The sequence below is a fragment of the Apus apus genome, chromosome 20 (assembly GCF_020740795.1).
Source record: "Apus apus isolate bApuApu2 chromosome 20, bApuApu2.pri.cur, whole genome shotgun sequence".
Taxonomy (NCBI): Eukaryota; Metazoa; Chordata; class Aves; order Apodiformes; family Apodidae; genus Apus; species Apus apus.
The window spans coordinates 4,302,850-4,314,757 of record NC_067301.1 but is presented as its reverse complement, the minus strand read 5'-3'; the positions used below and the strand labels follow the sequence as shown (position 1 = coordinate 4,314,757).

Sequence of the window (11,908 nt, the reverse complement as noted above, 5' to 3'; positions counted from 1 at the left end):
CTGTGCTCCTTTAAAGGGATCTGTTAAGAACTGCACTGTTAAGAAATTATTTGACTTTGTACAGTAATAGCTTCAGTTTTTAATTAAATTTTTTGTACTGAAAGGAAGCATAGCATAGTAAGGTCTCTTCAGCAAGCTGGGGATGTCTGTGACCTGTGTCAAAGGGAAAGCTTCTAGAGAAATTCAAAAAAGGGAAGGAAATGAGAATTTCTGCTTTAGCTCACAATCAATCCAGATCTCTCTGCACAAAGGCAGCAAGAAGCTTTATAAATTTGTAAAACAGCTATCAAAGGAAACCACTCTGTGGGCTCCCAAAGCAGTATTGCATGAAGCATGACACACGTTCAGAAACTGAATACATCTGCTCAGAATGTCACCAGCCAAAGCAACAGCCACTGCATTTCCTGAAACAGAGGGACTGATTTTTTTCTTTCCTTGCCCACCCTCCTCCCTCCTTCAGTTCACCCATCGTGCCAAATCCTTCAGCAAAAGATTAAATTCTGTGACAAACTACCTGCCTACTTACTTATGACTATCTTACTACTTATGCTTTGCAGCACTGCCTGCCCAGGAGCTGCCTCTTACCTTATTGTGCCAGCAAGGAGTGGATTGAAGGCATATAACCAGTCATTCATGTCCTTGTCATTGATGGCCTGGAGCAGGACGCCACGATGCTTTGTGCATACACCAAATGTGTTGGGTGTCTGGAATATTAAGGACAATTTAAAATACTGAAGTCTAGAAGCACAGAAGCTGCTGCACAACTTCTCTCTGAGAAAGTTTGCTATGTCACATTCCTAAAAACCACAAGACCTAAGGTCTTTCATTAAAGTTTCACTAGTCATTTCCAGGATATTATTAGTCAAATGGGACATGATCTATAAAATGTAGTTTTAACTCATGAGGGTGAACTTAAAAGAGCTGGTGAGATGGACCCGTAAAGTTGATTTGATTCCTGGTGGATGTTTGTGTGGGTTGTTTTGCTCTGTTGTTTTTTTTTTTAAGCAAACAAAACACACAACCCCAAACACCACAGAAAGGAAACTACAAAAAAAACCAAAAGCACAGGGTGATGGTACCAACACAAGCCCACAAAACCAGAGTATCTAGCAGCAGTTTGTGCGTCTTGTAAACTGTGTCTAAAACTTTGTGGGCAGACTCATCCCATGCCAGATGTTTCTCCAAAACACAGATCCATTCCTCAGACCTGAGCTGACACACAGGATGGTGTGGAGGTACTACTGCCTGTAATATTCCTGCTCTGTGGTAAATGAACAATAGCTCTCAGACTGACCTTTACCATGGCCTGTTGATCCTCACTGTATTCCACCTGAGCTGTGGATAAGTTTATGATTCCTCTTTCTACAGGATCTTTGTCACTGTTGTAAATAAAAACGTAGGGACGGCGAACCACCACAAAGTGCTTGGCCCAGGAGCTGGAGAGTGGCTCCTTGAAGTGGAGGTATCCTTTCTTTGAGACCACAGAGCTGGAAAAAGACCAAATCAAAACAAGATAAACAGGAATATATTTTGCCCTTAAATAAGGCACCTACCGAGTATCCCTAGCAACTGTAAAACACTGTATAAGACACTTAGTTCTTAATATGTTTTGTCTGCAACAGTAACACGAAAAAGTTCTTGTATAGAAAGTTGAATTTTGTCTTCAAGAACTAGGCAGAAGTCTGACAGAAGAATCCAAAGATCTCTACTTCCATGAACGTAATTGTTTTGATGATCATAGACAACAATTAAGTTGCCAGAAATCCTGTATATTAAGTAGATGCAGGGAATGAATGCTGCAGAGATCAAAGATCAACTCTCATCAGTCCTGCCTCCACCATCCACAACTCTGCAGTTCTGCCATCACCCATTTAATTTACCTTCCCCAAATGGGGCAAGGAGACTACAAATCTCAGAAAGCCCCAGTGTCAGCTCTCAGGAGCCATGGTCACACTGCAACAGTAAACCTACCCTGGTCTGATTTCTTCAATATCAGGAACAAGGTTTAGGAATTCATTCTTTCCAGCTCTGGCAAGATAGGAAGTTTCTACTGCAGGAATTAGCTGGAACTGTTCCACCTCGTGACAGGGACTGGAGGCACGAGAATTTGCTTCTGGTGTCCTTCAAAAAAACAAAAAGGGCAGAGAAAGAAAAGTAAATTACAACAAACCAACTGAATGTGACAATGGAATTTAGAGTACACCTACAGCCCAGCCTGTCTTTATCCTTCAGTCCAGATTTTCTGCTTGACATTGGGATCCTTTTGTACAATATCAAATAGCATTTCCCCTTGAAATCTTTGGAATTAATCTTCTAATAACTGCTAATAGGTTGTTTCCCCAATACTTCTCACCCATTTCTCTTGCCAAATACAGTGACAACACAGAGACTTGTCTCACTGTGGTTTGATATTAAATGTACTACTTCTCAGCACTCCTCTTCTGGGAATGTTACACTGAGAAGGTACAAAATTACACATCTTTCATGAAGTAGTTATTCCAAATTTCATAAAAAATATCTTCTATAGAAAAGAAAAACACTTCAAAAGAACAAAATAGAAAAAATAATTGTGCAGAGTGATTGGAAAAGGCAGAGGGGCTGTACAAAGACATCTGGAAGTAGAGAAAAGGAAGAGGGGGGGAAAAAAAATCCGAAAACATAGCAGAGAGATTTGGGAAGCACAGATAAGTAATGCTTTTCTATTACTACCCTATACTTACTTCTGATCAATTGAGTTGCATCTGGAATCCACCAGAGAAGGGCAGGTAGATGAAGGTGTGAGGGTAGCACTGCTGAAACTGGACACTGATGGGTCCCGCCCAATCGGGGAAATATCTGACAACTACAGGGGCAAAAAGAGGGAAAACATTACAGGGGAGGTGTTTTTGTAGCTAGTGCTCAGTCCTGGCTAGAACATGGCATTCAGCATGCAGAGGGCTCGGATCACAGAAAGGGATTTCTAGCAACCATTTCCCTACACAGCAGCAAATTTTGCACACACACAACCTTCATAAACCCACCTGGAGGTGGAAACGTCATGGTACCTCTGTAGACACAGCTTGTTATTCATGTGCTGCACACCTCTGATTATCCACACCCTGACTTCCTCAAATTAAGACTACCCAGTCTGCAGCCTGGTGCCCCCTGTGCCTACAGTCACAATTTTTAAAACAGCCAATTTATCCTTTACATAGGGAAAGTGTATGTTGGGAAAGATAAGAACACTTCCAGTCTGCTAATGAACTAGTAACCATGCTACAGTGCAAGTTCACACCATTTCTATTGCTTGCAATGGTCTTTGGAACCTGATACTGAATAGTCAAATGCTTCCAACAGACTGAAAGGACAGAAAAATTAATATGAAGTGTTTTGTCCCTTCATGATATGAACAGATTCCACAAATTACAAGTCACACTACAAATATACTATATTGTATGGCATTAAATATTGACCTTGCAGTCACTGATGCTGTTGTACACCTGGTTGAACTCCCGATTGAAAGTGTGAGTCAGAAGCTGCAGACACTAAGGCGAAGAAAAAAAAAAAACCTTTAGAAAATAATTTTACATTTAGATTTTCAGAGCAATTTGATCACAATTTGCCAAGACACGCTTGGCAGCTCATGAAAGAACAAACGAATGCTAAAATGCTGTGAAAACTCCCAGAAGCAGAGGGGAACAATCACTTTGAAAGCTTCATTTACAGAACTACTAATGAAGGGGAATGAGGTACAACCATAGCACAAACCCAGCCATCAGCACTGGCTGGTGAGAAGGGATTATTTCACTCCAAGGCACCTTAAAATGAAACTCATACAATACTGAATATTCATCATGCTATCTGAGAAGTGCATCATTCATCATCTCTGGCATCATCACCTCAATTTAGACCCAAGATGCTTTTCCTATGCTCTACCTTGGTGGCCAGCTCCTTCTCCCGATCCACCAAGCTCTCTATGTCTGCTGAGTCGTAGCCACTGCTCTCGCTGGGTGTCACAGCACTCTCAAATGTTGTCGTGGAAATCTGAGAAGAAATGCTGGTGGAGGTACTGAGGGTTCCACTGCTCAGACTGGGAGACAAGGAGTCACTCAGGGACTTGGGGATGCTGTCACCAAGCTTTTCACGAAGCAGAAGGAAATGCCGGGTTTTTTCCACCTAATAGGAAAGGAAATTGGTATCAACTCTAGGATATTCCCTATTTTACAGGCATGGAATTGTTATGCATTCTTTTAAGATTCATACCAGTAAATATTTTCCCCTGGGAAGAGAGTTTACAATGGCTCTAGAAGTGCAATCTACCAAGATTCTGAGCAGAAGATTCTACTCAGCAGAGCCCCACCCACCTTCTGTCCTCTCTGTTGGAGAAATTACATCTTGACTTTGAGAACAAACTCCTAATTTGGAACCCATTCAACTCAGGTGCTCTCACAGTGGCTAAACTAAAGGCAAATTCAAACACACAGCTGTGCTTTTTCTTTCAATTCTGCTGTGTCTTTACTCACTTCATGCAGCAGCTCCAGTTTCTCCAGTTCCCACTGATGCTCTAGAATGAGGCTGTCACCTCTGGGCCTCCAACCTGCCAGGTTCTCTTCTCCTCGGACATATGCCACAGATGTATCCAGGACTTTCCTCCTCCTCCTCTGCATTCCTGAGCAGCAAAAACCAACAGAAAACATGTTAAAGACATAGTCAGAGAGATGACATTAACAAATACCCAACAGCAATCTGCGAAGAACCAACACTTCTGCTGTTTGGCTGGAAATATACAAGGCAATTATATCAATAGCAGCAATCACACATCCCAAAGAGATGATTAAGGCCAGCTCTCATGCTGCATTCAGGAATTTTCTGTTGACCACCATATAAAGCAAACTCCTGTTCAGTCTCATTCAACACAACTTCAGTTGCTAGGTCTTAGAGGAACTGGTACTACATGAACTACATGCCTTCTAAGTCATCAAACCGTAACTTCTAAAAGCCAAGAGGAAGCTCTAGTGCTGCAAAACCAAGTCTCAACTGTGTTAGTTAAGAGCCATGTATTATGCCTCCAAGTCTATGACCCAGGTACATCCCCAGTTTCCTGATATACCCATATCAGAAAATGTAAAGTTCTCAGTGAATCCTTGGCTCACCAATGCCAAACACAGATCCAAGTGGAAAGAGAAAGCCTGCATAAGTTTTTTATGGAATGGCAATGTTCGATTACTCCTGTGAAACACAGGAACTGTGTCCCATCAGGACAGAGTTTTACAGTTCGTTCTCCCCATTAAATTTTCTGCAGTATTTCAGTTTACAGCATCTTTCTAGTTTGAACATCTGGTCACTGCTTACCTGGACTTCCTGTGTCTGCCATTTTGCACAAACTTAGTTCATAGATCCCAGTCACTCGATTGCTGTTCACAAGAAAAGAAGAAAAAACCCCACAACTATTATCTGCAGAAATAAAGTGTAATAGCTTTAGCTAAGTGGTCCCCAAATTAGAAGTTTAAGTATAGCTGTTAGTTAGAACTAAATCTTTATTTTAATCTGGATATAAAGTAGTCAGGACAGACTGCAAGATCTCTAAAAATGGCACTTCCCCAATGTTTCCCACCTCCCCTAGACTCAAGAGAACAGCTGCTGCAGTAAACTCCAGGTCAGGATAAGGGTCATCTATGTGCAAGCTTGAAAAATGGATCTCTAGCTGTTCAGTCAGAAGGCTGGAAAAGCTATCAGTAAAGACAGAAGCCATCAGTGTTTCACTGCAAAACAAATAAATGCCAGCATGCAAGAATGTTCAGAACCAGACCAAAGAACTGTAACTAGGCAGACTTTCAAGGAAGAGATAAAGAAAACTAAGCTATATTCTCCCCACGCAGTCTAAGACAAAAAGTATATGGTGACATGAAAGACTGACACCAAAACTGGTTATTGAACTTACGAATCTGGAGATTTGGAGTAGCCACTGCCAAAGAGGTTGCGCAGTGATCGTGGGGGGGAGATCTTGGCATCTCGTGAGTAAAAGACCATACAAACATCCTTTGTTATGACTGCAGGCTGGATGCAGTGGTCAAGCTAAGAGGAAAAAACAGGAATGAATGAGTGGCTACAGACAACCGTGCCAAGTTATACTGCTGCCTTGTTTTAGTGGGACAGCTTTTTGAAATTTGTTCTTGTTTGGGTCTTTGGTGAAGGGGTTTTGTGTGTTTCTCTGAAAGAAAACCATCACATTTCTTGATGCATCTTGTGGGTGAAATCATTGTACTACACAAAACAGTGTCTTGCATGTAAAGCCAAGATCTAGGCCAGTGTTTGTACTAGGCCAGTGTTTGTAACACAAGTACTACTGACATAGCAACATTCACTGATTTCAATGGATTTTCAGATAAAAAGATAGATAAAACGAGGCATAAAAAGGTAAGGAGATCACCAGTTTCACATTTGTCAAGGTATTACTGCCTCTCACCATCAAGACACTAACTGAATACATTTTCCCCCCTGCTCCCAGGAAATAAATGAAGACTTTCACTGGCTTATCTCAGGTACACACTGTCTGCTGTCAAAGAGTTACATCTGAGCCACAAGCCAAAAGCAAGGTGCAGGTCTCTAACCTCCAGGTAAGCAGAAAGGGTCATATATATCTTCTCTCCATATGGTGTCACTCGATTGAGGAGAAGGGAATTATGCAAGGAGCTATCCCAAACTGCTTCAAACCGATAGAAAGTCCTGGAAAAAAGTACAGAACAAGCTGAATAGTAAGAGTTCCTCTGCACCCCTCTCATTGGTCAGTGTAAAGCATCTCTTCCTTGACATCATCCACTATGACTGTCATTTATCTCAGTGGTTTGGATAACAAATATCTGAAGCAAAGACTTTCTCTTCTTTCCCAGGATTACTTACTTCTACCTCAAGCTCAAGGCAAAAGAGACCCTTTCCTGTTATGAAAAGGACTCATCCAAGAGAAAAGAGGGAATATAGAGAACAAAAGCTGTCAGAACACTACAAGGAAGTCAGAATTAAAGAATAGTGGTTCTAAACAGACAGAATTCCTCCCTATTGCTTCAGATGCAATGCAGCCCAGATGGACCTCCACAGTACACGGGAAGATTCTTTATTGTAAGGAACATGCATTCTACACCATATTTTAAGACTAACATACAGTGACAGAGAAGATCCCTCATATAAAACCAGCAGCTTCTGACGGCAAATCAGAATGGCTCATAGGTAGGGATAAGTCCTATATTCAATTGATAAAAATTTCTTCCTACATTCCCACTAGCTTCAAGTAAAAACTTGCAGATCTAACACAAACTTTTGTGAGACGTTTTTCAATTTGGTACATTAAAAGAAAGGAGCTGAATGCTCCCTCAAGTTCTATCCCAGCAATCAGGGAGGTTCATCTGTTCAAGTACAAAGTGAGAGACAGCATCAAGCACAGGTCAGCTGAATCATCAGGTCTAGAGTCACCATTACACTCTCTCCTCTCTAATAGGGGCTTAGGGAAATGAGACTCATCTCCTGTAAGTTCCTTTGGGAAGAAGTCCTATACCCTTATTCAGGAACACAGTACACTTTGGGAGTTTTCTACACTGGTAACAGAAAAATAAGGCACTAATTCTTCATCACCTCCATGTAATTTCCCTCTCAACCCCCCATGCTGTTGAGGTTTTCCATCCCATTTCAAGTCTATTATTTTTTTAAAACAAGTAATATCTCTAAAGAGCTTCTGTACTTCTGCCCAAGGCAAACTCAGAAAAAAAAGTAATAATTTAACTGAAGACAAACTACAAAAAGCAGGCTGGGCGTGGAATGAAGAAATAACAAAAAACAAAGGAAAAAGAAACATGAAGCAGCCTAAGAGCAGATATATCAGAAACAAGAGTGTTGATCTCAGAGTTTCCAATAATCCCCTTTTCCTAATACCAATTATACAATTCCAAGCTAATACACTGAGACACCATGAACATTGCTATATACTGTTTTCATTTAAAATAACATAGTTCAGAAATTACTTCTAAATGTCTTGCCTCTATTAAAAATGCTACATATACATGCTAAAGGCTAAATAATTGTTAATTTTAAAAGCACTGTAATATAATAATCCTTACTTAGATTAGATTAGACAAGCAACACAGGCTGTCCTCTAACCCTTAACAAATCTGTGTTGAGTCTCTTATGCTTTACTCTTCATCATGTCTTAATTATGAGAGCGATTTTCTGAACTTTTAGCAAGCTCTAGATCTACTGTCTGGGTGGAAGAAAAAGTAGTAAAACCTGGTTCTTCACAGATGGGAAAGCCAGTGTACCTAGCCCCTGAATCAGCTCTGCACCATGGCCAAACATGACTTCCCATCATGAGGAGAGAACACAGGTGTAAATTGTTCATCCATGCAGAACTAAATGCCCTCCTTTAGAAAAATTAGGATTTTTGGATGAACACCAGATTGAAGTCAAACATATCTTCCAGACAGTTACTGTACTGGATTTTGTCTAGCCAGGAAGTTAAATATACACAGGCTTGCCTGTCCAAACCAGAACTTGCTGTAATAGTTAAGAAAGGGAGACAAAAACCAGAAGTGAGCAAACTTCTTTCAGCATAGACAACAGCACAAGGAAGAAAATGGAGCACAGAACAAGCAAAGCATGGAAGACAGGAGAAGCAGGTTAAAGGCACCAATACATAGTTAAAACTGATTTTTCAGTGGATGTTAGTGAAAGGTGGTGAATCAAGAGGACTGAAGACTTAAAGTCTTCCCTTTTTCAAAGGGGCAGAACAGAGAGACCCGAGTGCAAATTGTCCCAGATTGTGCAGCCAGCACACCTGGCTGTGATCCAGCCTGGAAGGTGAAAGAGGAATCCAGCCTGAGCAGCTACTACATGTCTCACTTCTCTGCCAACTGGTAAACTATGTAGCAGCAACTGCATGGTTAAATGTCAGATGCAAATCCACCCAAAGAACAGAGGTTGAATGTCAGTCACATGACAACCACGCTTTTTGTTCAGGTCAATTCTGAGCTGGAATTTCAAGTAACCTAATAATTCAGCCCTTGATTTGGTACTTCAAACATGGCAGGCATTAAGGAGTCAGAGACAGTAAGAAATTCCAAATTTAGGTCTTTGATACAGAACAAAGAAAGAAAATATCAAGGACTACCAACAGGGACTATATTCTGATGGCATATTTTGACAAGTGGAAAGACTGAACAAAGGAAGCTATTTCTTACATGTGACATTTACCCTCACAAGTTCCCCACTGGATTGTACCACAATAAACCCCCAACACAAAGGAGGAGGAGGAGGAATCAGGCACAACTACTTCTAAGAGCTAAGAGGCTGCTAACAGAGTTCAGTGAAAGCTAAAAGGAAAAGGGCAACAATACAAATGGGACATAAAGCATTCTGTTCTCAAGAATCTTTATGTACAAAGGAAGCAAACAGAAAATACCTAGGCATATCCTTATCAAGAAAGAGCCTGTAAAAACATAAAGAGCTTCAGTTAGTGCAGCCAAGAGCAGAACAGAAAAGCAATAGCTGAGAGAACAGAACAAGTGGATAAAAAAAAAAATCACCAGCCAGAAAACAAGTCTGCAGACAATGAGCAAATGTAAGACACACCCCTCACCAGGGCTTCAATCCCACACCACCACCCGGCTAGACACTCATCCCACAACTTAAACCTTAACATTTTGTTAAGAGATGGTCAACAGCTTCACTTCACTCACACTCATCCTTTATCCAAGTGGCCCACCTATCAAAAACTACAGAGCTACAAAGGAATTTCTTGCAATTGCTAGAGAACAGAAAATACTGAGTTTTCCAACTGCAAATTCAGTAGTTCCAGACTGGGAACCAGCAACAGTTCCCCGATGTTCCAGTTACACTGATACATTAATCCAATACACTAAAAGTAAAATGCCCACATCTCACTGGGAGGCAAAGATAACTGCTAGGAAACCCTCTCACTGCCTGGACTCACAGACACTAGGTGGCAGGACATTCAGAGCAGGGTCCTGAATCCACCTTTAATATCGCAGCGCTATTTCAAAGCCCAAGCCTCTGATGGAAAAGGAAGAAACCATTTCAGTGTCTGGAGGGCTGCTGCCTCCAGCATTCGGCAGCTGCAGCAGAGATGGGCTCTGGAAACACTCATTCAGGGTTAAATTTCAGAGATATTCCTGCTTTGCACCAGCTGAAGAGCTGTGGAGTGGTCAAGTGACTGACTGGCTGATGTCAGAGCAGGGCGAGGCTGTGCCGGCCCTGCAGCTTCTGCTTCACTGCCCTTTGGTGCAGACTCTGAGCAAACAACGTGCAGTCCGACTGATCCTTCCAGCCACACAGCCCGGTGAGGAGAGACAGGCAGCCAGAAACCACTCAGATGGAGGCGCTGCTGTTGCCCAGATTGCAGCTACATGGAACAGACACCCCCTTATTAGGGCTGGAGCCAATTTGTGAGGCATCCGTATAAATTCACAAATTATCAAGTTTAATTGGCAAAGCATGGCTCTTGCTGAAATAGTCACATTGTTGCTCCTGCAATAGTACAGGTACCTACACATCCATAAATACATCTCCTGAGATGGCATTTGTCTTTCAATGCTGTATTCTAGCAATAAACCTTGATGTCAGTTCCAAGTTCTAGGTTAAATTCTGACCCTCCCTTAAGCTGTTCCTTTCCATCCTCTTTTTATGGTGCTTACAAACAGAAAATAATTCAAATGCATTATCAAGAAGTCCTCCAACAGACTTCAGCTTCAGCAACGATTTATGGTAACACTCATTCTCTCTCTATGCCTTGTGCCCGTGGAATTGTACATTGAATAATCAGCAGCATTCTCAGTTTTCCAAACAACCTGCCAATACTTCAGAGGTCCAAGAAGTTTTACATTCCTGCAAGAGTGCTCACTTGATTCCCTTACCTATTGGAGCTGTGAGAGGACTTCAGGTATTTTGCAGAGATAATATTCAGAGACAGAATAGCATCCACAGCAGCTTCATCTACCTCTGCTTTATTTCTTATACGACCTGAAAAGGGTAGGAGGGGAAATTAATTAAAACTAAACCTGAAACACAGAAGGAATTTGTTTCCCAAATATCATTTCAGACTATGTGATTAACAAGCAGCTGGAAGTTAAAGTTGCAAAACTTAAGTGCTTTCCTCTGGATCTTTTTCAAAATCCTCCCCTCACAGCCAAAACTCATGAAGATGACCATCTAATACAAAGAGAAATTACCACCAGTGCTTTTTCTTCCTTGCACAGCATCCTGCAAAGCAGGTTATACTCACCAACAACCAGCTCTCTCACGTCTTTCCAGTGCAACTCACTGCCCTTCTCATGGATAATGGTGACTGTGATTCTGCGCTGGATTCCCTGGTGGAGTTCAAAAACAAAACACTGGTGAAATATTCCCACACACACCATCTACCACCATCTGTTTTTGCACTTACACTGTAGAAATGAAGCAAATAAGATCATCACAATCAGTCTGTAAACACCTGTGTTTTTCAGGGCCCTAACATTACCTTAAGAGGATCATTTTATTCTCATACGTAACAGAAATTACACTTTTCCCTCCTCAGTCCAAGAAGAGGTTTTTAATCTAAAATAGTCCTGAAATTGTTGCTAAACTCTCAAAGAAGACAAGTGTGGCCCCTGGGATATATCTGAGCTGACCACAAAAGCAAATACATGGCTGATAGGTGCTTAAATACTTATACATTACATTGAAGTGCATCTACCAAAAGAACAAGTTAATTTACCAAAAGAAGTTACTAGAATATAGCAACTCCTTATGCAGATATTCTCCTCCTTTGTCACATGTATTTATTACAAGTCAAAATATAATAAAATCTGTAACAGCTGGGAAGAAGGTAAAATTGTAGAATAGAAAGGAAGTAAGTGATGAGGACACTAGTAAATACTGAACTGAG

The 11,908-nt window shown here is 41.2% G+C and overlaps 1 protein-coding gene across 8 annotated transcripts in view; it reads right to left on the bottom strand.

The window, feature by feature from the left end:
* The window catches only part of KIF1B (kinesin family member 1B), a 90,976-nt gene that overhangs the window by 4,846 nt on the left and 74,222 nt on the right, over positions 1-11,908 (bottom strand). For all 8 annotated transcript variants that reach the window (XM_051637232.1, XM_051637238.1, XM_051637234.1 and 5 more), the window contains 12 exons: positions 11,264-11,348; positions 10,896-11,001; positions 6,591-6,705; positions 5,921-6,054; positions 5,332-5,393; positions 4,503-4,648; positions 3,916-4,155; positions 3,453-3,524; positions 2,721-2,842; positions 1,972-2,121; positions 1,295-1,487; positions 586-704 (listed from right to left, as the gene is read on the bottom strand). In XM_051637232.1, coding sequence (XP_051493192.1) covers positions 586-704; positions 1,295-1,487; positions 1,972-2,121; positions 2,721-2,842; positions 3,453-3,524; positions 3,916-4,155; positions 4,503-4,648; positions 5,332-5,393; positions 5,921-6,054; positions 6,591-6,705; positions 10,896-11,001; positions 11,264-11,348 — 1,544 coding nt within the window. The remainder of the gene's footprint in view (positions 1-585; positions 705-1,294; positions 1,488-1,971; positions 2,122-2,720; positions 2,843-3,452; positions 3,525-3,915; positions 4,156-4,502; positions 4,649-5,331; positions 5,394-5,920; positions 6,055-6,590; positions 6,706-10,895; positions 11,002-11,263; positions 11,349-11,908) is intronic.